The sequence below is a fragment of the Scyliorhinus canicula genome, chromosome 2 (genome assembly GCF_902713615.1).
Source record: "Scyliorhinus canicula chromosome 2, sScyCan1.1, whole genome shotgun sequence".
NCBI lineage: Eukaryota > Metazoa > Chordata > Chondrichthyes > Carcharhiniformes > Scyliorhinidae > Scyliorhinus > Scyliorhinus canicula.
Window position 1 is genome coordinate 101,452,210 of NC_052147.1, and position 24,362 is coordinate 101,476,571.

General features: G+C 47.2%; 1 protein-coding gene across 1 annotated transcript in view; it reads left to right on the forward strand.

Annotated features, from left to right (window-relative positions):
• The window catches only part of exd2 (exonuclease 3'-5' domain containing 2), a 113,779-nt gene extending 103,895 nt beyond the window's left edge, over positions 1-9,884 (forward strand). Inside the window, exons 6-8 of the mRNA XM_038790257.1 lie at positions 2,998-3,133; positions 4,189-4,545; positions 8,740-9,884. Coding sequence (XP_038646185.1) covers positions 2,998-3,133; positions 4,189-4,545; positions 8,740-8,956 — 710 coding nt within the window. The 3' untranslated portion in view covers positions 8,957-9,884. The remainder of the gene's footprint in view (positions 1-2,997; positions 3,134-4,188; positions 4,546-8,739) is intronic.
• The last annotated feature ends 14,478 nt before the right edge of the window (positions 9,885-24,362 follow it).

Genomic DNA, 24,362 nt, shown 5'->3' on the forward strand with positions numbered 1-24,362 from the left:
CCCCCCTCCCTCTCCACCCGCCCCTCTCCCTCTCACACCGCCCTCTCACTCCCTCTCACACCGCCCTCTCCCTCTCACACCGTCCCCATCCCTCTCCACCGCCCCCTCCCTCTCACCCAAGCCCCTCTTCCTCACACCGCCACCCTCCCTCTCAGCACCGCCCCCCTCCCTCTCACACCCAGCCCCCACTACCCTACTCAACCGCCACCTCCCTCTCACACCGCCCCTCCCTCTCGACACTGCCCCCCTCCCTCTAGCACCGCCCCCTTGCACTCACACCGCCCCCCTCCCTCTCACACCACCCCCTCCCTCTCACACCGCCCCCTCCCTCTAGCACCGCCCCGCTCGCACTCACACCGCCCCCCTCCCTCTCACACCGCCCCCTCCCTCTCACACCGCCCCCTCCCTCTCACACCGCCCCCTCCCTCTAGCACCGCCCGCTCGCACTCACATCGCCCCCTCGCTCTCACACAGCCCCCTCCCTCTCACACAGCCCCCTCCCACTCACACACACCGCCCCCTCCCTCTCACACCGCCCCCTCCCTCTCACACCGCCCCCTCCCTCACGCCACCCCCTCCCTCTCACACCGCCCCCTCCCTCACACCGCCTCCTCCCCCTCACACCGTCCCCTCCCCCTCACACCGCCCCCTCCCACTCACACCGCCCCCTCCCACTCACACCGCCCCTCCCACTCACACCACCCCCTCCCACTCACACCGCCCCCTCCCACTCACACCGCCCCCTCCCTCAACCGCCCCTCCCTCAACCGCCCCCTCCCTCAACCGCCCCCCTCCCTCAACCGCCCCCTCCCTCAACCGCCCCCTCCCCTCAACCGCCCCCTCCCTCAACCGCCCCCTCCCTCAACCGCCCCCTCCCTCACCGCCCCCTCCCTCAACCGCCCCCTCCCTCAACCGCCCCCTCCCTCAACCGCCCCCTCCCTCAACCGCCCCCTCCCTCAACCGCCCCCTCCCTCTCACCGCCCCCTCCCTCTCATACCGCCCCTCCCTCTCACACACACCGCCCCCTCCCTCTCACACACACCGCCCCCTCCCTCTCACACACACCGCCCCTTCCCTCTCACACCCCCCCCTCCCTCTCACACCGCCCCCTCCCTCTCACACCGCCCCCTCCCTCTTACACCGCCCCCTCCCTCTTACACCGCCCCCTCCCCTCTTACACCGCCCCCTCCCTCTTACACCGCCCCCTCCCTCTTACACCCCCCCCCCTCCCTCTTACACCGCCCCCTCCCTCTTACACCGCCCCCTCCCTCTTACACCGCCCCCCTCCCTCTTACACCGCCCCCTCCCTCTTACAACACCGCCCCCTCCCTTCTTACACCGCCCCCTCCCTCTCACACCGCCCCCTCCCTCTTACACCGCCCCCTCCCTCTTACACCGCCCCCTCCCTCTTACACCGCCCCCTCCCTCTTACACCGCCCCCTCCCTCTTACACCGCCCCCTCCCTCTTACACCGCCCCCTCCCTCTTACACCGCCCCCTCCCTCTTACACCGCCCCCTCCCTCTGACACCGCCCCCTCCCTCTCACACCGCCCCCTCCCTCTCACACCGCCCCCTCCCTCTCACACCGCCCCCTCCCTCTCACACCGCCCCCTCCCTCTCACACCGCCCCCTCCCTCTCACACCGCCCCCCTCCCTCTCACACCGCCCCCTCCCTCTCCACACCGCCCCCTCCCTCTCACACCGCCCCCTCCCTCTCACACCGCCCCCTCCCTCTCACACCGCCCCCTCCCTCTCACACCGCCCCCTCCCTCTCACACCGCCCCCTCCCTCTCACACCGCCCCCTCCCTCTCACACCGCCCCCTCCCTCTCACACCGCCCCCTCCCTCTCACACCGCCCCCTCCCTCTCACACCGCCCCCTCCCTCTCACACCGCCCCCTCCCTCTCACACCGCCCCCTCCCTCTCACACCGCCCCCTCCCTCTCACACCGCCCCCTCCCTCTCACACCGCCCCCTCCCTCTCACACCGCCCCCTCCCTCTCTCGCGCCCCCATAATCCCTCCCTCTTACACCGCCCCCACTCTCGCTCCCCCTCTCTCGCTCCCCCTCTCTCGCTCCCCCTCTCTCGCTCCCCCTCTCTCGCTCCCCCTCTCTCGCTCCCCCTCTCTCGCTCCCCCTCTCTCGCTCCCCCTCTCTCGCTCCCCCTCGCTCTCACTCCCTCTTGCTCCCCCTCCCCCTCTTGCACCCTCACGCCCTCATTTTGTGCCCCCACCCACCCCTCGCGCCTCCCCCCCCCCATGCTTCTACCCCCTTGCCCCTCACGCCCCAACCCCGTCACATGCCCCACTCCCCTCTTGCTGCCCGTCTCTCTCCCTCTCGCTCCCCCTCCCTCTCTCTTCCCTGCCCCCTCCCTCTCGTGCCCCCACCATCCCTCCCTCTCGCACCCCCACCCACCCCCCTCTCGCACCCCTCCGCCCCTCGCTCACACACGCCACCCTTCTCCTTCACTGGCACTGTCCCCAACTTCTCACCTGCCCACTGTGTCCTGCCCTGGGCCTTGCCCTCAACCTGGACCTCGCTGCCACAGCCTGCCCATTGCCATTCCAGGATCTCTTCTTTGGAACTGTCCTGGAAAACAAACCTTGCCACTGCTTGCTCAAACATAGAGCTCAAAGTAATGAGTGAACTCCCTATTCTTCCCACCAAGCTGTGCTATCTCACATTTATCAGTGTTGAACTGTTTATGCCAATTTTTCACCCACTCTGCAAGTTTATTATTATTTGCAAAGTTTATTTATGTATACCTTCTCCCTTCCCCTGTATCCTACTTCTGGACCCAGTAACAGTATTACTTTTAAAAAAATTTCTTAGGATGTTGATTTGTACTTTCTCTTAAAAGAATCTAATTAGCTACTTCGAGGAGTTAAGTACACTGCAAGTTTATAATTCTAGTAATGGCTGAGAAAGTTACTTCATTTGTTTTTGTTTCTCAAAAATGAAGTCTTGAATTTGAACAGGCGTCTTGTTCTTCATTCAGAGCTCATCAGCGAGGCCCCATTTGTTGTGAAGCTGACGTTTGAACCGTCAGGAAGGCCCGAGTCTCAGGAAGACTATTACCTGACAACCAAGGAGAACCTGTGTGTTGTGTGTGGCAAGAGAGAGTCTTACATCAGGTGAGTGAAGGATTTCAATCTTGCAGTGAAATGTGAGATGTTTGTAAGAGGACGAGTCGAGAATTCAACCATTCCTGCCTTTTACTTACCCTGTAAGGCTAACATAGTGCATTACCATACATGTTACTTAGTGAAAAACATAATGGACTATTTTGCCTTGTCTGATCTGACTACTTAACATTTGGTCTGAGCTGGGCTACACGTTTCCCTCACCTTTTCGCAGCTTCAGCATTTCCATATCAGCCTCCAACTAATTTGATGCATCCGAATATTCCAACATCGGTGCATTGAAATGCTGAACAATAACCTACATTTGCACAGCTCCTTTAATGTTATGAAGTGTGAAAGTAAGGTACTTTCCAGGAGCATTATCAAACAAAATTTAACAGTGCGCCCTGAGGAGAAATATTAGGGCACTTTACCAAAAGCTTGGTCAAAGAGGTAGTGTTTAAGGAGCTTCTTGAAGGAGGAGAGGGCGAGAGTGTTTAGTGCGCAGGCAGCTGAAGACACAGCTGTCAATGGTGGACCCAGCTCAGCTTATTTACCAGATATGCTCGGTTCCTGCAGGCCTTTGAACTACTCTTGTAGCCACTGTAACCAAAGACTTCGTCAAAGAGTTAGGTTTTGAAGGAGTGCCTTAAAGTATGTGAGGGAGGGAGAGACACGGGGAGGTTTAAGAAGAGAACTCCATGGTTTACAGTCGAGACAGCTGAAGGCCTGGCCACGCTGGCGGGAAGATGTTCAAGAGATCAAAGTTTTATTAGAATAGAAATCTTCGAGGGTTGTGGAGCTGAAGGAGATGAGAAGCAAGACATTTGAAAAGACATGATTTTTTTAAAATTAAGGTGTTGCCAGATCTGATGCTGATGCAAATCAGTGAGCACAGGTGGCGAGTACACAAATTATATAAAGTTAATCCCAGTCTGTATTGATTGGAGAATTAGCCAATCCACCCCCATTCTGGCCCAGATTTGTAATGTCACTTTTTGTGACCCATATAATATGTTTTCACCGTATTTTAGATAAAGTAGTTGCGATGATTTATGTTTATTCAGGAAGAACATTGTTCCCCACGAATACCGAAGACACTTCCCGATCCAAATGAAAGACCACAGTTCTCATGACGTTCTACTCCTGTGCACTGCCTGCCATGCCACCTCGAATTATTATGACAATGTCCTAAAGCAGCAGCTAGCTGGGGAGTTCAGTGCACCAATTGGTTGTGAGGAAAGTGTCCGTCTGCTGGAGGACCCGGTCCGTAGGCAGGTGCGTTCCGGAGCACGGGCCTTGTTGCATGCCGAAAGTCTTCCCGAGGCTCGGCAGAAAGAACTGCAGGGCATCCTGAAGGCTTTCTACGGTGTGGAGACATTGACTACAGAGATCCTGGAAGAAGGAGCATCGCTGGAAACTCGGTGAGAAAATTCTTCATTCACAATGTACAATTGCGACAAACAACTTGTATTTACAAAATTCATAGAATCCCTCCGGAACGCTGTTTACATTGGAGAAAAAAACCTTTAATTTACGTAAGAAAAAGCTTCCCATTTTCAGAGATTTTTGTGATCTCCTGGTATTCCAATGCACTTCAGAACTAATGAAGTATGACGTTGGTCACTGTTGTAATTCAGGGATATTTGACAACCAATTTGCACACACCAAGACCCCGTAAACTGCAATGTAATAATCAGCAGGTAACCTGTTTTCGTTGTGTTGGATGAGGGATAAATATTGACTGGGATACTGGGTGAACACCCCTGTTCTTCTTCCAGTAGTGCCCATAGAATTTTTTATTTCCACCTCAGAGGACAGACAAAGCCCTGTTTCTGACGTCTCATCTGAAGAATGGCCATCTTCCAATAGTGCAGCATTCAGACCGTCTTCACTAGATTGTTCGCCTCGATCATGTGTTCAGATTGTTCAGTGGGACATAAATCCATGACCTTTGACTCCAAGATGAAGTCTGCCATGAGCCAAACTGACACATAGGAAAAAATGTGCACACAGATTCTGACAAGGCACAGTGTGACGGCCTTTGGGCTGTTTTTACAATCAGAGGTCAATTTGTTTTTTTACCAAGCCAGTTAACCTTGATAATGCACTGCTGGCACCATAAAACGTTTGGCCTCCCTCCTTGCTGCAGTCCCAGCAATGGCCACTAAAGTGCTCTTGGCACTGCTGGGGCTGCCGGCCAATCCAGAGGGTGATACTACCATCCCAGTTGGGGGGCAGAAGTTCCACTTGGCCCTGTGAAGCCCGATTGCAGCATATTAAGGCTGCGGGCATGGGCCAGTATGGAATTAGTTAGCTCCACTTTGATTTGATTTATTATTGTCACATGTATTAATATACAGTGAAAAGTATTGTTTCTTGCATGCTGTACAAACAATGCACACCGTACATAAGGAAGGAAGGAGAGACTGGAGAATATAATGTTACAGTTATAGCAAGATGTAGAGAAAAAATCAACACTGACTTAGGTCCTGGGGGAGATGTGGGTGGGTGGGGGTGCCACCCACTACCTCCCCCACCCTTTTCCTCCCATTTTATCCAGCCCAGTGATTTCCCTGTGCTGCATAAACCTAATATGCTTTGAGATAACTTCTGACTCAATCCTTTAATGGGAGATATTATTTCATAGAGAGGAGAAAGATGGTTCTGTGGAGAGACTAAAGAAGCTGCAATTATTCTGCTTCGAGTTGAGAAGGTCAAGGGGAGATATAATCGAAGTTTTGTTTTCTACAAATTTGTCTTTGGGATGTTGGCATCGCTGGCAAGACCAGCATTTATCGTCCATCCCCAATTGCCCGAGAGTCAGAATGTCGTGTGATGAAAATTGAGTGATATTGAAAAGAGTAAATAAGAAGAAACTATTTCAGTTGGAAGAAGGGTCAGTAACCAGATTTAAGATAATTGGGGAAAAAAAGGTCAGGGGAAGATGGGCATAACATTGAACCAGCTGTTGTTATCTGAAATTCACTGCTTGAAAGGGTGGTGGGACCAGATGCGGTAATAACATCCAAAAGTAAACTGGATGTACACTTACAAAATGTCAGATTATGGAAAACGATCAGGGGGAGTGAGGCTGATTAACAAACTCAGAGCAGCAATAATGGGTCAAGGGTCAAATGGCTGCTACCTGGGCTTCTGAGTCTGTGTAAGGAGACTGATTTCAATAGATGGTGAACTGCACATACAGTAGACAAGATAAAGAATTGCTGCCCAGTTCTGGTGGCCAAAGGGCTTGTTGGTTGACCACTTAAGTAATTGGTGTGGGAAATCGCATGATGCTGGTTGGGTGTGTCAGGGTTCTTCTGAGGGTTGAGATTAATGAGCATTGTTGAATGCAGAGGAAGCTTTGCTTCAATGCTGTCACCAGTGATATCACTATTCTTTAAAGTCATAATTAAAATTATACAGAATATGTGTAGGAACACGGGAGCAGGAAAAGGCCATTCAGTCTTTCGGGCCTGCTTTATCATTCATTAAAATCATGGCTGATCTGGCTGTGGTCCCAACTCCAGTTCACTGTGTACCTTCCATAATCCTTGCCTCCTTTGTGCTTCAAAAATCTAACTCAGCCTTGAATAAATTGAATGGCTGAGCTCCATGGCTTTCTCGGGAAGAGAATTCCACAAACCAACGCCCCTTCGGGAGAAAATGTTTCTCCATATCTCTGTCCTAAACAGGAGACCTCTTATTTTTAAACTGTGTTCCCTAGTTTTAGTCTCTCCCACAAGAGGAAACATCCTCCAGGTATCCACCCTGTTAGATCTCCTCAGGTTCTTGTATGTTTCAATAAGATTACCTCTCATTTTCCAAACCCCAGTGGGTATCAGTCTAACCTGTTCAACTGTTGTTCATTAGACAATCCCTTCATGCCAGGAATGATCCCATTGAACCTTTTCTAACTTCTTCCAAAGCAATTATATCTTTTTTTAAATAACGAGACCAAAAAAGGCACATATTTCTCCAGATGTGTTCTCACCAAGGCCCTGTACAACAGCAGTAAAACTTCCCTAATTTCATATTCCATTCCTCTTGCGATAAATTCCAACATTCCTAATCGCTTACTCTATCTGCATGCTAACTTTAGTATACCATAGAATCCCTACAGTGCAGAAGGAGGCCATTTGGCTCACTGAGTCTGCCTGACCCTCCGAAAGAGCACCCACTCCCCCGCCCTATCTCCTGTAACCCCACCTTACTTGCACACCTTTGGACACTCGGGGGCAACTTGACATGGCCAATCCACCTAAGCTGCACATCTTTGGACTTTGGGAGGAAACCGAAGCACCCAGAGGAAACCCACGCAAACACAAGGAGAATGTGCAAACTCCACTCAGACAGTCGGTCAAGGCTGGAATTGAACTGGGGTCCCTGGCACTGTGAGGCAGCAGTTATGAGCCTAAACTTTTGCAGTGTGGTAAGCAGAGTCAGATTGCCGCTCCACTCCTAGTTACCTGGAAATCCAGCTGCTCTTTTCTCACCTGGCCTTTTGACTCAAGCCAGGCGAGAACTATGTAGGGCAGCGCAGTCCTGAGGCCTTCGAGTCCTGGAGAGTCAGAGGTAAGGAAGGCACGAGCTAATGTAAAGCAGGTAAGTTTAAAAATCCAGCCATTTTCAGAAGTCTTGGAGAAAGTAGATTTGTGAGGTAAATAGTAAGGTGTGTGTGTGTGTGTGTGTGTGTGAGAGAGAGAGTCGATGTCACGTGGTCAGGGGAGGGGATTGGGTGGTCATGGGAGGGTAGAGATTGATCAGTGAGATTGGCCTGGTGATTGGGGGGGTCAGGTGGGAGGGGGGTTGGGGGTGTTCAATGGGGATGTGGGGGCCTGATTATTGAGGGAGCTTGCTTGGCCAGTGGGGGGGTTTGGGGATCGGGTTTTGTGGGGGTGAAGGTGGTCAGTTGGTCAGCTTTGGCACGGGGTGGGGGGGGGGGGGGGGGGGGGGGTTCAGTAGTTACTCACGAGTTAGAATGGTTTTAATTCTTCTAACTTTTCCTGGGTAACTGTTCTGGTAAGACGGTCAAAACCCTCCGAAGTCTCCAATTTAAATTGTCCTTACAGATGGTTGCAATTGCAGGGTAGTCCTTGTTTGCGGACCGACAGGGGTTGGGGTGGGGGTGGTCTCCAGTACATCTTCGGAGCACTTTCTAGTTAAAATGCTGGGAAGCTTCAAAGTTACGGGCCAAAGTGATTCGTGTGCCAAGGCACCTAGCTCCCACTGTACTACTGAATTCTGCAATCTTTCTCCATTTAAATGGTATGCTACATTTCTTTATTCTTCCTGCCCAAAGTGAACAAGTTCGCGTTTACCCACGTTATGCTCCATCTGCCAAATTTTTGCCCACTCACTTAACTTGTCTCTCCCCCTTTGTAGACACTCTGCCTCCTCTTGACAACTTATTTTCCTACTTGGTGTCACATCACAGAAACAAGTGTTTATTTTCCATCATCAAACATATTAGCATAACCATGTATTTCGTTCTACTTCAGATACCTCCCTAGCTTCTGCATTCTAATATGAATTATGGTCTATAATGGAGTTTGATATATGGGCAGAACGACAATGCATATCTTGTTCAACCGGCTTCTCTTTCTCTCCATCAGGATATTCAACGAGAACTATGTCCCCCATGGCCTGAAGGTGGCGCAGTCCTGTGCTCTTGGTGGGCTCCCAGCCCTAATGTCTTTGGAAAAACGCTGGCGACAGCACTTCTTGGACTACATGCGACCCCGGCACCTTCCATCCCTGTGGTCTGTGGATCACAATCACAGTAAGCTCATCCGCAAGCATGGGAAGGACTTGAAGATTGAATTGACGTGAAATAAGAAGACACACGCAACTCAGTTCTCCGTTTTTGTTTTGCAACTGTCCCTCGAGACTGAACAATGACCGTTGATGTATGAGAACACGTGCATCAATCTGCTCATAAAGTACTGAGAAGGACTGCAAGCTCCTTTTATTAAATTTATGAAGGTGGGGAGTGATACTGAAAAAATGAACAGAAAACTAACACACTAAGGCTGACATTTGACCTGTTATCAGAGAACAGATTGAGTAATAGATTTGAGAGACCTGCCTTGCAAATGTAACCAGCATCGTACAATATCAACCAATGTACATTTTTAAATTAGGATTTTACAAAAAAAACCTCCATTTTCATTTTTAAATAAAAAGAAAATCTTTGTACCACATATAGAGGGAGTCTTCTGCATGGAAGACGCATCAATTTATAATGGATAGCCTGCACTGAGTGGAGTTTTTGACATGACCAAATCACCTGAGAAGTTGCAGCTGCAGTTTAATATTGGGTAATTAGACTTTGTAATAGTTGCTGGCCTAAAACCCGCCCAAACAGTAAAGGACATTTTAACTTTTACACAGTGCCTCAGTCAAAGCCAATTCCCAACAGTTCCCTTGGGGAAACTTTTTCCAAGTATCTCGTACTCATCAGCGGTAAGGCACTTTCACCATAAAATATCTGTCTGTGTGGTGTCAGAAAGTGAAAATTCCTGCGTAATGATGTCAATTCCAGTTTGCGTAGTGCGGGTCCAATGTGAGGCAGGCCCTGCCACAGAAAGAGGCTTCCTCATCAACACTTTGCAGCTGTCCATTCCTTGTCATCATGTCTCAGATTAACACTGACTAGGTTTGATGCGTGTACTTTTCTGCTTCTCCGCCTTTGTAACTCTATGATCTGAAAGACATCTTGCTTGAGCTCTCAATAAACACGTGGTTTACAATTACTAAATAATAGTTTCACGCCTGGATCTTTATTTGGGGCTGGTTTAACACGGGGCTAAATCGCTGGCTTTGAAAGCAGTCCAAGGTAGGCCAGCAGCATGGTTCAATTCCCGTACCAGCCTCCCCGAACAGGTGCCGGAATGTGGCGACTAGGGGCTTTTCACAGTAACTTCATTTGAAGCCTACTCGTGACAATAAGCGATTTTCATTTTATTTCAACCTCCCAGGGCCATGAGCAGGTGATCTCGAGCCACTGACTCTCAGTCCTTTCGTTTCTGTTGCTTCTGCTTTCTTTGAAACAACTTGCGCCTCCAGCATAGTGAAACATCCCAAAGAATTATCCAGTAGAATCTGATGCTGAGTCACTTGGGATATTAGGACAGGTGACCAATAACTTAGTCAAAACGATAAATTCTAAAGAGATCTTAAGGAGTTGGGAGGGAGGAAAATCCAGCGCTCTGATTAGGAAACTGAGGGCAAGACCACATGTGGTGGAGCAAAGAAAACTGGAGATGTGCCTGGGGCCAGAGTTGTTCACAGATCCCCAGGAGCTGCTGGGCTGCAGGGTGTTAAAGAGATGGCCGGATTTTTAAAAAATCCTTCCAATTATACAGTTGCTAAGTGATTGGTAGAAGGATTAAAGGGATGACGAGGAAACATTTTCTCACGCAGAAAGACCAGGAGCTCTTGAGTGTCGGTTAGCAGTGCCAGGGGGCAGCACTCGGATACAGCACCTGGCCTTTATGGGAAGGTCAGAGCAAAGAAAACACCTCTATAAAAAGCTCCGGGTAACCCTGTTCCACAGGCTCAGCATCAGGCTGGGACCCAGCTGGGTCCTAGGATCCAGCAGATCTCCGACTGCTGTCTCGCCTGGGGGTTCCTGCCTCCTCCTGATGTACATCAGCAGCAGTGTGGTGCTCACCAGATTGTGCCCCAGAAGCCTGATCACTAACATGCCCCATCGAGGTGTGTGTATCTGCGCTGGTGGAGAGTGGGGATGACAGCTGTGCCGCAACTATAATGGTTGCATCCTTGGAGCTCTCCTCCGAGGTGGTCTCCTGGGAGGCTGGAGAGGGTGCTGCCTGGGATGGGCTGGCGCTGTTGGCTGAAGGCTCTACTGGAGAATGGACATGTGGTCAGTCGGAGGAATGGGTCAGTCAGTCAACCAGCCAGTAAGGCAATCACTACTCACATTTGACAGATCCTCTGTGTTGTGCCCAGTGGTTCCTCACCTCGGCCATGGTGACCGCTCTGTCGTCAGCCACACCGGTCACCTCCAGGGCACAGTCTGGGCCCTCTTCAGGTGATTATGGGAGAACTTTTCCTGAGTAAACACAGAGAGGGCATCGTTAGCCACACGCGTGTGAAGGAAGGGTTGGCGGGTGTATGAAGGGGGAGCGGGTGGATGAAGCGTTGGGGGGGGGGGGTGTTGGAGGAAGGGGGGTGTCATTTCTCGTGCTGCCTGGTGTACATCATTGACCTTCCTGTATTGGAGGTCAGCTCTCCTGGTCACACTCCCTTATCTCCCTGCCGCCGCCACCTCATCCTAGGCGGCATGGTTGCCCTATGGCTAACCCTCGGGAGAACAGGACATCCCTCCTGTACTCCACTGCTTCTAGTGGCCTCCCCAGATCAACGTCCCCGAATCTTGGTCCCCTTGGCACCATTGTTGCGAGCTGGCTGCGATTGGTTGAGTAAGCACAGCTTAAGTGCTGCTTGACCTTGTTAGTCGGGGGCTGGCGAGCACAGTCCCGACTAATTAACGTTGAATCGCCTTGCCGGCCGAGCGTGGGGAAGCTAGTGACAATTCTCGCTCGCTACAACACAGAAATTTTTCTGGAGAATTGCGCCCAGACTCTCCCAAGTCCCCCCTACCATACTCTTGTAATGGAACCCTTATACTTCCCCAGTTGGAGACAGCAGCTCTTGATTACCAATTTACAGCATATACTCTTGCAGCACAATTCCAATATTAACAATAATCCTGACTGTAGATTTTTACCCAGACTATTTGCAGAAAAGAGAATAGAGGATATACCAAGCCTTTACCACCTTCAGATCTATTGTACAAGCTTCTCTTTACCCCATACCAAAAATGAAATTTCCAGGTAGTATGACTATTCAAGTATGCTGATGTCTGATTTAGTCGGTTTGGTCTTCTCAAATGGAGCAATCTCCTTGAGCAGATCATTAAAAGTCACCTTGGCAGCGTAACAAATCCTTACAGTCTGTCTACCGGTGAATAACTCTTTGTATTAGAGCTGCTCTTTATGTTTATTTGGCACTGGATCATCCTGTAGTTTTCAGTTTTCTGCAAACTATTTTATGTTTTGCTATGGAACTTTAATCATCACCTCGAAGGTAAAGCCATAACCTTGCTAATGTCAATCATTTCAAGATAATCACTCACCCGATGGGCACTTTAAAAAATACTTTTTATTAGGTTTTTACAGTTTTTCACAAATAACAGAACATTTTTGATTCAAAACAGTTAATGGTTTGAATAAATCCTGTTATATATCATTATGGTTCACAGTGTTATTATATTTTTCATGGCTGCCATTGTTAAGCATGGTTAATAATAATCTTTATTGTCACTAGTAGGCTTACATCAACACTGCAATAAAGTTACTGTGAAAATCCCCTAGTTGCCACATTCCGGCGCCTGTTCGGGTGACAGGGAAAATTCAGAATGTTCAATTCACCTAACAGCACGTCTTTCGGGACTTGTGGGAGGAAACCAGAGCACCCGGAAGAAACTCACGCAGACACACAGAGAATGTGCAGATTCTGCACAAACAGTGACCCAAGCTGAGAATTGAACCTGGGACCCTGGTACTGTGAAGCAACAATGCTAACCACTGTGCTACCGTGTTGCTGGGTTACTGTCCTATAACCAAGTCGAATGCCTTACCATCCAGGTTAAAACCACACAAGAAACCAAAAGGTCAAGCCACCACCTCGACCTGCTCCAAGCCTCGGACCAGTGATAGCATTCTTGCTGCTTAGTCGTAATTTCTCATTTCAGGTCCTATATCAAAGATTTGGACATGGAATCTAGAATAACACTTCGGTGCAGTACCGAGAATTGAACATTAAACTGGGACCTTTAATCCTTGTAGTGATCTCTATATGTGCATGTACACAAGGGGTTAATGTGTAATCAGTAGCGCCACATCACTAGAGGGCCGGATCAACAGGGGTATAAAAGGCAACCACATTGGGTCTTTCTCTCTCTTGGGTCTACTGTGACCAGGGCAATAGCAGATTAGTTCAGATGGCTAGTGGAGTTACGTATAGTCACCGTAGTTAGATCTTGTTAACCTTATCACTAGTATCAAAGTTAAAGTAAAGAACTCATGCAATTATTGTTGTCGTTTCTCGATAAACCTTTTGTTACTTCTGGACGCGTTCGAATCTTCTTCATTGAGATTCAGAATACCTCATCACTAACCAAGGATTGAGTAGCACATGTTACCTACCACACAGGCAACAAAACAGCCCTTTGCTGTGAAAGTAAGATATTATTTTGAAGAAAAACATGGAGGTTTTGTCCAATGCCCCTGACGAATTCCTCAACCAGCAGCACTAAAGGGCTAATCATTTATCACATTTTTCTTTGTAGGTGGTTGCTGTGCGCAAATTGGCCGCTTCATTTCCCACGTTACAACTAGAACATAGAACAGTACAGCACAGAACAGGCCCTTCGGCCCTCGATGTTGTGCCGAGCAATGATCACCCTACTTAAACCCACGTAACCTGTATACCCGTAACCCAACAATCCCCCATTAACCTTACACTACGGGCAATTTAGCATGGCCAATCCACCTAACCCGCACATCTTTGGACTGTGGGAGGAAACCGGAGCACCCGGAGGAAACCCACGCACACACAGGGAGGACGTGCAGACTCCACACAGACAGTGACCCAGCCGGGAATCGAACCTGGGACCCTGGAGCTGTGAAGCATTGATGCTAACCACCAAGCTACCGTGAGGCCCCTTGTGACCCCATTTCAAAAATATCTAAAAACAACGAGCAGAAGTAGACCATTTGACCCCTCAAGCCTGCTCCTTTATTTAATGAGATCATGGCTGAACCGATAGTAATCTCAAATCTGCATGCTGCTCACCCCCGATAACCTGTCATCACCCCCACCCCCTTGCTTGCCAAGAATCTATATACCTTTGCCTTAAAAATATATAAAGACTTTGCTTCCACCACCTTTTTTAGAAAGAGTTCCAAAGACTCACAACTGAGAGAAGATGTAAGGATGAGAAAACAAGGTTCAGTTGGGTCGCGTGAGGGTTATAAGGTAGCAAGGAATTCGCTAAAAAAAGGCCTTAGGAGAGCTTGGAGGGGTTGGATCAAGGAAAACCACAAGGCTTTTTACTCTCATATGAGAAATAAAAGAATGACCAGGGTGTGGTTAGGGCCGGTCAAGGACAGTAATGGGAACTTGTGCATGGAGTCAGAAGAAATAGGAGAGGCATTGAATGAATACTTTACTTCAGTGTTCACCATGGAGAGGGGCCATGTTTCTGAAGATGAGCGTGTGATACAGGCGGGCAGGCTGGAGGAGGTAGATGTTCTGAGGAAGGATGTATTAGCAATTTTGAAGAACCTTAGGGTCGACAAGTCCCCTGGGCCAGATGGGATATATCCAAGGATTCTTTGGGAGGCAAGGGATGAGATTGCAGAGACTTTGGCTTTGATCTTTGGGTCCTCACTGTCCTCGGGGATAGTGCCAGAGGACTGGAGAGTGGCGAATGTTGTTCCTCTGTTCAAGAAAGGGAATAGGAATGACCCTGGTAATTATAGGCCGCTTAGTCTTACTTCGGTGGTCGGTAAGTTAATGGAAAAAGTCCTGAAGGATAGGATTTATGACCATTTGGAAAGATGCAGCTTAATCCGGTATAGTCAACACGGATTCGTGAAGGGTAAGTCTTGCCTCACAAATTTGACTGAATTCTTTGAGGAGGTAACTAAGTGTGTAGATGAATGTAGAGCAGTTGATGTCGTATACATGGATTTTAGTAAGGCGTTTGATAAGGTTCACCATGGTGGGGTTATGAAGAAAGTAAGGAGGTGTGGGATAGAGGGAAATTTGGCCAATTGGATCAGTAACTGGCTATCACATAGAAGACAGAGGGTGGTGGTGGATGGAAAATTTTCAGACTGGAGACCAGTTACCAGCGGTGTACCACAGGGATCAGTGCTGGGTCCTCTGCTATTTGTGATTTTTATCAATGACTTGGAGGAGGGGGCTGAAGGGTGGGTCAGTAAATTTGCTGATGACACCAAGATTGGTGGAGTGGTGGATGAGGTGGAGGGCTGTTGTAGGCTGCAAAGAGACAGTGATAGGATGAGGAGCTGGGCCGAAAAATGGCAGATGGAGTTTAACCCTGATAAGTGCGAAGTGATTCATTCTGGTAGATAAAATTTGAATGCGGATTACAGGGTCAACGGCAGGGTTCTGAGGAATGGAGGAACAGAGAGATCTTGGGGTTAATGTCCACAGATCTCTGAAGGTTGCCACTCAAGTGGATAGAGCCGTAAAGAAGGCCTATTGTGTGTTAGCGTTTATTAACAGGGGGGTTGAGTTTAAGAGCCGCGCGGTTATGCTGCAACTGTACATGACCCTGGTGAGACCACATTTGGAGTATTGTGTGCAGTTCTGGTCACCTCATTATAGGAAGGATGTGAAAGCATTGGAAAGGGTACAAAGGAGATCTACCAGGATGCTGCCTGGTTTGCAGGATAGGTCTTATGAAGAAAGGTTGAGGGAGCTAGAGCTTTTCTCTTTGGAGCGGAGGAGGATGAGAGGTGACTTCATAGAGGTTTATAAGATGATGAGGGGAATAGATAGAGTGGACGTTCAGAGACTATTTCCTCGGGTGGATGTAGCTGTTACAAGGGGGCATAACTATAAGGTTCAGGGTGGGAGATATAGGAGGGATATCCGAGGTAGGTTCTTTACTCAGTGAGTGTTTAGGGTGTGGAATGGACTGCCTGCTGTGATAATGGAGTCGGACACTTTAGGAAATTTCAAGCGGTTTTTGGATAGGCACATGGAGCACACCACAATGACAGGGAGTGGGATAGCTTGATCTTGGTTTCGGACAAAGCTCGGCACAATATCGAGGGCTGAAGGGCCTGTTCTGTGCTGTAGTGTTCTAAAACATTTTGCCTCATCGCGATTTTAAATTGGCGACCCCTTATTTTTAAACAGTGATCCCTAGTACTAGATCCTCCCCCAAGCGGAAACATTCTCTCCACATCCCTGCTCTCAAGATCCCTCAGGATCTTACATGTTTCAATCAAGTTGCTTCTTACTCTTCTAAACTCCAGCGGATACAAACTTAACCTCACCAACTTTTCCTCATGAGACAACCTGCCAGTCAACATATTAGTCTGGTAAACCTTCTCTGAACTGCATCCAATGCATTGACATCTTTAAATAAGATGACCAATATGTTCACAGTACTGCAGATGTGGTCTCATCATGCCCTGTACAACCAAAGCATAACCTCTCTACTTTTGTATTCAGTTCCCCTTGCAATAAATGATAACAGTCTATGAACTTGCCTAATTACTTGCTGTACCTGCTTACTAGCCTTTTGATATTCATGCACTTGGACACCCAGATCTCTCTACACATCAGAGCTCTGCAATCTCTCACCATTTAAATAATATGCTTTATATTTCCTTCCAAATTGGACAATTTTACATTTTCCCACATTATACTCCATTTGCCAGATCTTTGCCCACTCACTTAACCTATCTCTATCCTTTTTTGTAGCCTCCTTATACCTTCTTCCTACCTTCCTCTGTGTCATCAGCAAATTTAGCAACCATCTCTTTAATCCCTTCATCCAGGTCACTTATATAAATTGTAAACAGTTAAGGTCCCAACAATGATCCCTGTGGCACACCACTCTTTACATCTTGCCAACCTCCGCTTCCTATTAACCAGCCAACCTTCAAACCATGCCAATATGTTACCACCTTTAATATGTGCCTTTATTCCTCATAATAACCTTTATTGTGGCACTTTATCAACTTCCTTCTGGAAATCTTAAGTACAGTGCAACCTTTCAACAATGCACAGTTTACTTCCTCAAAGAACATCAGTAAGGTGGTTAAACACAATTTCCCTTTCACAAAACCATGTTGACTATGCCTGATTACCTTGAGCTTATCAAAGTACCCTGCTGTAACCTCTTTAATAATAGTTTCTAACATTTTCCTGATGCCAGATGTTAGTCTGTAGTTTCCCGCTTTCTGTCTCCCTCCTTTTTGAACTTTGGAGTTACATTTACTATCTTACAATCTAATAGGCCCTTCCCTAATCTTGGGAATTTTGGAAAATTAAAACCAATGCATCAGCCGACACACTAGACACTAGGATGAAGTCCATCAGGACCTGGGCTCATGAAAGCCCACAGCTCCAACAGTTTACTCATGTCTTAGTAATACTTATTTCCTTCTATGTGTACTCTCAGTTAATCTGTGTTTTTTTCGAATGCAACATGCATTCAGATTCTGAGCTTTCATTTTTATCTTAATTTTTATAACCAAGGTGGGCCTGCTAACCAGCTCGGCTCAGCACTTGCCTGCTCCTGTGACCACCTTGGATATGCTTCCTTGTTCGGCAGCATTTTCATCAGGTTAGTGTTTCGGTTCTATTAAAACACTTTAGCCTATAACCTCCTCTGACACTTCAGCGCAATGCTGAGCGAGTGCAGCAAGGTTGTCAGCGCAGTGTTTCACAGCAGTTGTTAAATGAGACCCCTTCCCCTGCATAGGTGGATGTCAAAGATCCCATGGACATCTCAAAGAACAACAGGGGAATTTTCCATGTGTCCTGGCCAAGGTTTACTTTCGACCAACACTATCACGGCACAATGACACAATGGTTGCACTGCTGCCTCACAATACCAAGGACCTAGGTTCAATTCTGACCTCAAGTGACTGAGTAGAATTTGCACATTCCTCCCACAGTCCAAAGTTGTGCAAGTTCAGTGGATTGTCCATGATCAAATTGCCACTTAAAGTGTCTAAAGGTTAGTTGGGTCTAGGGTGGGGGAGTGGACCTAAGTGGGGTGCTCTTTTGGAGGGTCAGTGTAGACTCAAGGGACCAATGGCCTCCTGCCCTGTAGGGACCGTAGCAAAACAGAAAGCAGTTATTCAATGATTGCTGCTGTGAGGTCTTTGTGTACACAAACTGACAAAACATAGAACATACAGTGCAGAAGGAGGCCATGCGGCCCATCGAGTCTGCACCAACCCACTTAAGCCCTCATTTCAACCCTCTTAACCCAATAATCCCTCCTAACCTTTTTGGACACTATGGGCAATTTAGCATGGCCAATCCACCTAACCTGCACGTCTTTGGACTGTGGGAGGGAACCGGAGCACCCGGAGGAAACCCACGCAGACACGGGGAGAACATGCAAACTACGCACAGACGGTGACCCAGCAGGGAATCGAACCTGGGTCCCTGGCGCTGTGAAGGCACAGCACTAACCACTATGCTACCGTGCTGCCCAAAAATCTAACAAAACTGACTACACTTTAGAATATAATTTATCAGCAGGGGGATTGCTTGGGATGTAAAAGGCGCCGCCTAAATGCACATCTGTCCCTCATTCTTTCTAATCTTACGTATTTATCTTCTCATGGGCAGTATGGAATGGGGAATTAATAATGACCATAACAGCAACACCCACCCTGTATAGACTGAAACAAAACACACAAGTATGTCTAAAAGTAATCTTCATTCGACAGCTGAATAGCAATATTTCTGTTCAACTGGTTCAATTCTAACATTATCAGCACTTCGACTGGGTAACGTTGCTAAATCTTCCCCACCATGGTGATAACTATTGATCTTTTTGCAAGAAAAAACACTTTAAACGAAGAGTTTGCTTATCACTGTAAGCAGTTACTGTTCTAACTTTAATCTGCCTGTCCTGTCAACGACCCTGCTGTGGGCAATTACCAATTCCTCGTTAGCTGTCAGGTTTGCATTTTCAAGGAGGAAATCAGTTGTCTTTAGAGTCGATAATGATAATCTTTATTAGTGTCACAATTAGGCTTACGTTAACACTACAATGAAGTTACTGTGAAAATCCCCTAGTCGACACACTACAGCGCCTGTTCGGGTACACCGAGGGAGAATTCAGAATGTCCAATTCACCTAACAGCACGTCTTTTGGAGGAAATCGGAGCACCCAGAGAAAACGCACGCAGACACAGGGAGAACATGCAGACTCCGCACAGACAGTGACTCAAGCTGAGATGCTGAGCTTTAATTAAATTGTTGAAGAATAGGCATACCAGGGATCAGAGAATTCAGTTCTTCCCGGCATCTGTTTTTGTTTCAGATCCAGCATCTGCAGTATTTCTGCTTATTTTTTGAGGGATTTCAATGATCTCCAACCCTAAACCTAAGCACCCATTATGGTTCAATCTCTGTACCGGTTGAGGTTATTCATGTAGGCCCTGTCTTCTCAACCTTGCCCCTTGCCTGAGGTGTGGTGATCCTCAGGTTAACGCCACCAGTCAGCTCTCCCCCTCAAAGGGTCATCTGGGACTACAGCGACTTTACTTGTCTTCTATATCATTGGTCTTTTATATCAGTGCAGTCCGGAGACCCATCAGGATTCTGAGTGCAGTGCATGAGACATTTTGTTGACCGTTGCCCACATGCAGGGTTGCCACATTCCATTGGTTTCTGTCGGCATAGTTATTTTCCCGACCGGTATGACTGAAGTGGTACGCACGTGAAGCGGCAAGGGCTGATTGCACACATTCATTGTGAGAGCCAGGCGCTCGCTCCCTCTGCTTTCATTCAAAGCATAAATGTTTATTTTATGTTTACCAATTGAGGTTGATGACAGCTCTAGAAATGTATCAATGATTAAGCATTTGCTATAACCCATTATGAAATATTTGACGTGCGTTAAATGTATTCAATCTTATTCGTGGGATGATGGTTAGTGAATAAGCCCAATTTCAACCTTGAGGCCCACTCAGATGAAGGAGGGCCACTCACTGATGTAGGTTGCCCATCATTTGTTTATATCCTTCCCCCTGTTCTCCACAAGCGCATTGTTGTCATTTCAGTTCATATGATGAGCGCCCCTTTTATATCTTTTTCCTGTTCTTTCAAGAGGGTCGATGCTTATACTGCCAGCTGAGAGAACAGATGGGACCTTGGCTTCACCTCTCATCTGAAAGCCAGCATTTATATGAACATACGAATTAAGAGCAAGTGTAGGCCACTCGAGCCTGCTCTGTCATTCAATAGGATTACGGCTGCTCTGATTGTAACCTCAACCCCACATTCCTGCCTACCCCCGATAACCTTTCACCCCCTTGTTGATCAACAATCTATTTGGCTCCGCCTTAAAAATATGCAAAGATTCTACGACCACACCCTTTCAAAGAAGAGAGTTCCAGAGACTCAGGATTCATGGGGAAAAAATATTTCTCCTCATCTCTGTTTTGAATGAGCAACATCTTAGTTTGAAACAGTAACCCTCAGTTCTAGATTCTCAGACAAGAGGAAACATCCTCTCCACATCCACCCTGTCAACACCCCTCAGGATCTGAACAGTTTTGATCAAGTCGCCTTTTAGGAAGATTGTACTCCCTGCGTTTGGCTCGGTTCTTGTCCACTGGTGTATCTCCTGTTCCACTGCCTTGTTCAATTGCATGAGACAGCTGCAGTTTTTACCGGGTCCATTTTGTTTTGGAACTGGTACCATATCATAACTGGTGAAATAAACCCTGGTTGAAGCATCACCTCTATTTCACTTCATGCCCCTTTTAGAAGTGGGTGTGGGATCTTCCTGGATATAAACAGACTAATGGGTTTTGCATCAAAGCTAAATAATGCGATTGCTGCAAATCTGAAATAAAAACAGAAAATGCTGGATAACCTCAGCATGTCTGGCAACATCTGTGGAGAACGAAACAGAGTTAACGTTCCAAGTCCATTGACCCGGATTTTGCATCGGCCCTTAGTGTGATGTGGTACACATTTTTCAGTTTTCTCAAGCCTCTGAAGAGTTTTGGAAGTTCTCTTCCAAATTCATTGCCTTGTTCTTGGTTGTTGAGTTCACCTACTTTAAGGATTAGGTTCAGATTTATAGAGGCTTCCCTACTTAACCAGGCTATTCCTAGTTCTTAATGACATATATTGCCTCAGAGATTTTTCAAAGTTTGCACTTCAATATTGCATCAAGCTGACCGTTGACTTTCACTTGATTCCTCCTGGACCTTGATGTTTGATTGGTGAAGGTTACAGAGTAACATTTTGCAGTCACTTAACTCCACTAGACAGAACTGTGATTCCAGCTCTTGTATCTCTCTGAATACAATATTCACACTCCAGTATTGGCTTTTGTTCTCTTTGATTTCACTGAAAAAATTGATTTCCTGGCTGCTTAGGTCCTGTGCTTCTTGTATAGAGCTTCTTTTAAAAGATTTTTTTGTTTTGTTTTGCACCCAGACTTTTTCGAATAACATATTGAGTGGGATTCTCTGGTTCCCCAGCCGCATATTTCTTGTCAGCACGCCATTCGCTGGCGGTGGGATTCTGTCTTCCCGCCATTTGTCAATGGGATTTCCCATTGAAGCCGTTCCACGCTGTCAGGAAACCCGTGGGCAGTGGGAACATAGAATCATAACAGCCGGAGAATTCCTTCCACCCTTTTAAAGACTGACTTTGACGGACCAATGACATTCAGGCAGACCATTCTTCACAGTGTGGGCCTTCTTTCTGCCCTAGTGGGTGTGTTGTTCCTTGTGACTTAATAAAGCTCACAGTCTCAAAGTTGAAGTAGCTGCTTTATTGTGAGTTTGTTCTGTCTTCAGAGCTTAACTTACAGCTACCTCAAATGCTGCTTGCCTGTCCTGTGTCTTGCTCCAAGTTCTCCTTCTGTGAGGTGTGCCCTCACTTCCTGTCCCTCTGTATTTATAGCTCTCCCGTGCTCCCTCTAGTGCTTGCTCAGTTGTGTTGCATCTACACAGATCTACAATCACCACATTCCCCCTTTTTTCTTTACATATTTTCTGTACATCGTTAAAGAAAATTGTACAAAACAGCTAGATTACTTACGATATGTGTATCTATACAAGTGATGGTGCTATTGCATATTTTACAAAGCCAATTTGTACTTATGAGTCCAATACTTGATGAATTTGTTCATTGAGTTTTTTCTTTATCGTTGTTGACGTGGTGATATTGATATTGCAACTCCGTTGTGAATGTTGTCGGTGTTCTTGTTATTTTAAGTAACCAATACGTCATCCCGAGGTGTTTGCATGGTCGAACCACTGATGTTGACTGACATGGACTTTTTTTATGTGCTTATGGTATCGATTTAGTATGTCATCTGCCTTGAAAGCTGGTGTGCTTGCTTGTTCTGGAGCAGATGTGAGTTTGTGAGATTCGTTGTCATCCCATGGCATGTTTGTAGTCCTGTAATTGTTTTGCAGTGTGCTGTGGCATTGTCCTTCATGTGCAGAGTTGTACCATTTTGTACAAGTCGTAGTTTCATTGTTGTTGTTTCTGTCTTTAATGTTTTCGTTGTCATTCTTGTTGTTTTTGTCATTTCTGTCTTGGTTCTTGTTGTGCTTGTTGTTGTCTTTGTTATGCTCAATGAGTGTCCCGTGTGGATAATTTGAGTCATTGTCACAGTTATTGGTGCGAGTGTCCTTTGTGGGATCTGTTACATTGAACGTTTCGTCTAGAGAATGGTGAGAATGATCTGATGTTGCATTGATGCTGGTGACATCAGTCATTTGTGGTGGATTTGCTTCCTCTTCCTTGCTTCCTTGGCGCTCCTCTTCTGGAGTCAAAATCCTCATGGTTTCTATTGATGTGGTCTCTTTGGACTCTTGGCGCTCCTCTTCTGGAGTCAAAATCTTCATGGTTTCTATTGGCGTAGTCGCTCTGGACTCTTGGGCGGCCCTACTCTGGGCTTCTGTACAGACGAGCTGAGAACTATCAGTCTCGCTGTGATCCTGTACCTCCTGCATGTCGAGTGTGATCACCTTGTCACTGTTTTCGCATGCAGTGGGTAGATTTACATCATCTTCTTCTTGATTATGTGAGCTTGGTAGACTTTCATAGTCTGCTTGCGGTTGCTCAGATACGGCGGGTTGACCTTCATGGTCTTGTTCATGCATGGTGTTCGCCAGGGAGTGTTTGCTTGCTTCCATTTTGGAGTCTTTCAACGAGCTGTCTGTGGAGGCTCACATCACTCTCTTTGTGGAGTCTTTCATCACTCTCACTACGGAGCCTGTCATCGCTCTTCCTGTGGAGTCTTTCTGTGCTCTCTGTGTGGCGTTGTCTTCGTCTTGAGTATTGCTGTCATCCAATGTATCGACGATCTGCCATGGCACCATGGTGTTGGATTCATCTACCACGAGTAGAGTCGTGTTGAGCTTTGCGACCGTGTTGCTGATGCTGTGATCAGCATATCCGAATAACTCAGCCATGTCTGAGTAGTATTGTTCGAAAAACAAATCATCTTTTTTTGTTTCGGATTTTTTTTTCTTCTCTTCACTTTGGGTGGTGCAGACTGCTTGTTCCAGGGTGTTGTGAGAGTTATTTTCAACTGCTGGTGTAAGTTCAGCCATTTTTTTTGTCTTTTGAGGTAAGAAAATTGGGTTTTACAGCTTTAAGTATCTTGTTTTTAATTTTCGGGCATTTCCCTTTTGAGTGGGCGTGGTCCGGATCCTCAGACGTCATGACGCTCGTGACGTCATGCGTAGGAATCGATTGCGCATGCGCAAATCAGCCTTCCTTTACTGTGCGGTTTTGTGTCCACTGCGCATGTGCGGCCAAAACATTTTGAGACTGCGCATGCGCGGCTTGCGCATCCACATAACGACCAGCAACAAGAACATTTTTTAACTGCTCATGCATGGCTTGCGCAAGCGCAGAACGCAAAACGGGTGATTGTAACTGCGCATGCGCGCCTTCTGTTTCCTGCACATGCGCAGACGCAGATTTTCGTCCTTTGTGGCCCCGAGACTGTAAAATATGCTCCGACGCCATTTTACAGCGGATTTCAGTGTTTTTTCTTTCTGAAAAGTTCAAGTTACTTCTTCCTTTTTATTTCAACTGGATTTCAGCGTTTGTCTATGTGAGAAGTTCAAGTTACTGTTTCCTTTTGATCTGTACTTTTCACTCGCGATTTCGTGACTGAACTCTCTCTGTTTTGATAGTGATTGTTTGAGTTTTTCATCACTCAGTCTCTGTGCAGTTTGGCCTCTGAGCATACAGTGCTGTTCAAATTCCATACAGTACTCTTCAAATTTTTTTAGTATTATTTGTAAGTTGTTGCTGTCTTCAGCTTTCAAGTATTTAAAGCCATTATATATTTCTCTAGCTTCATGTCCTGCGATGAGCAGTGCTATTTTCATTTCGTCTGAGGCTGCTGCTAAATCATTAGCTACGATATATA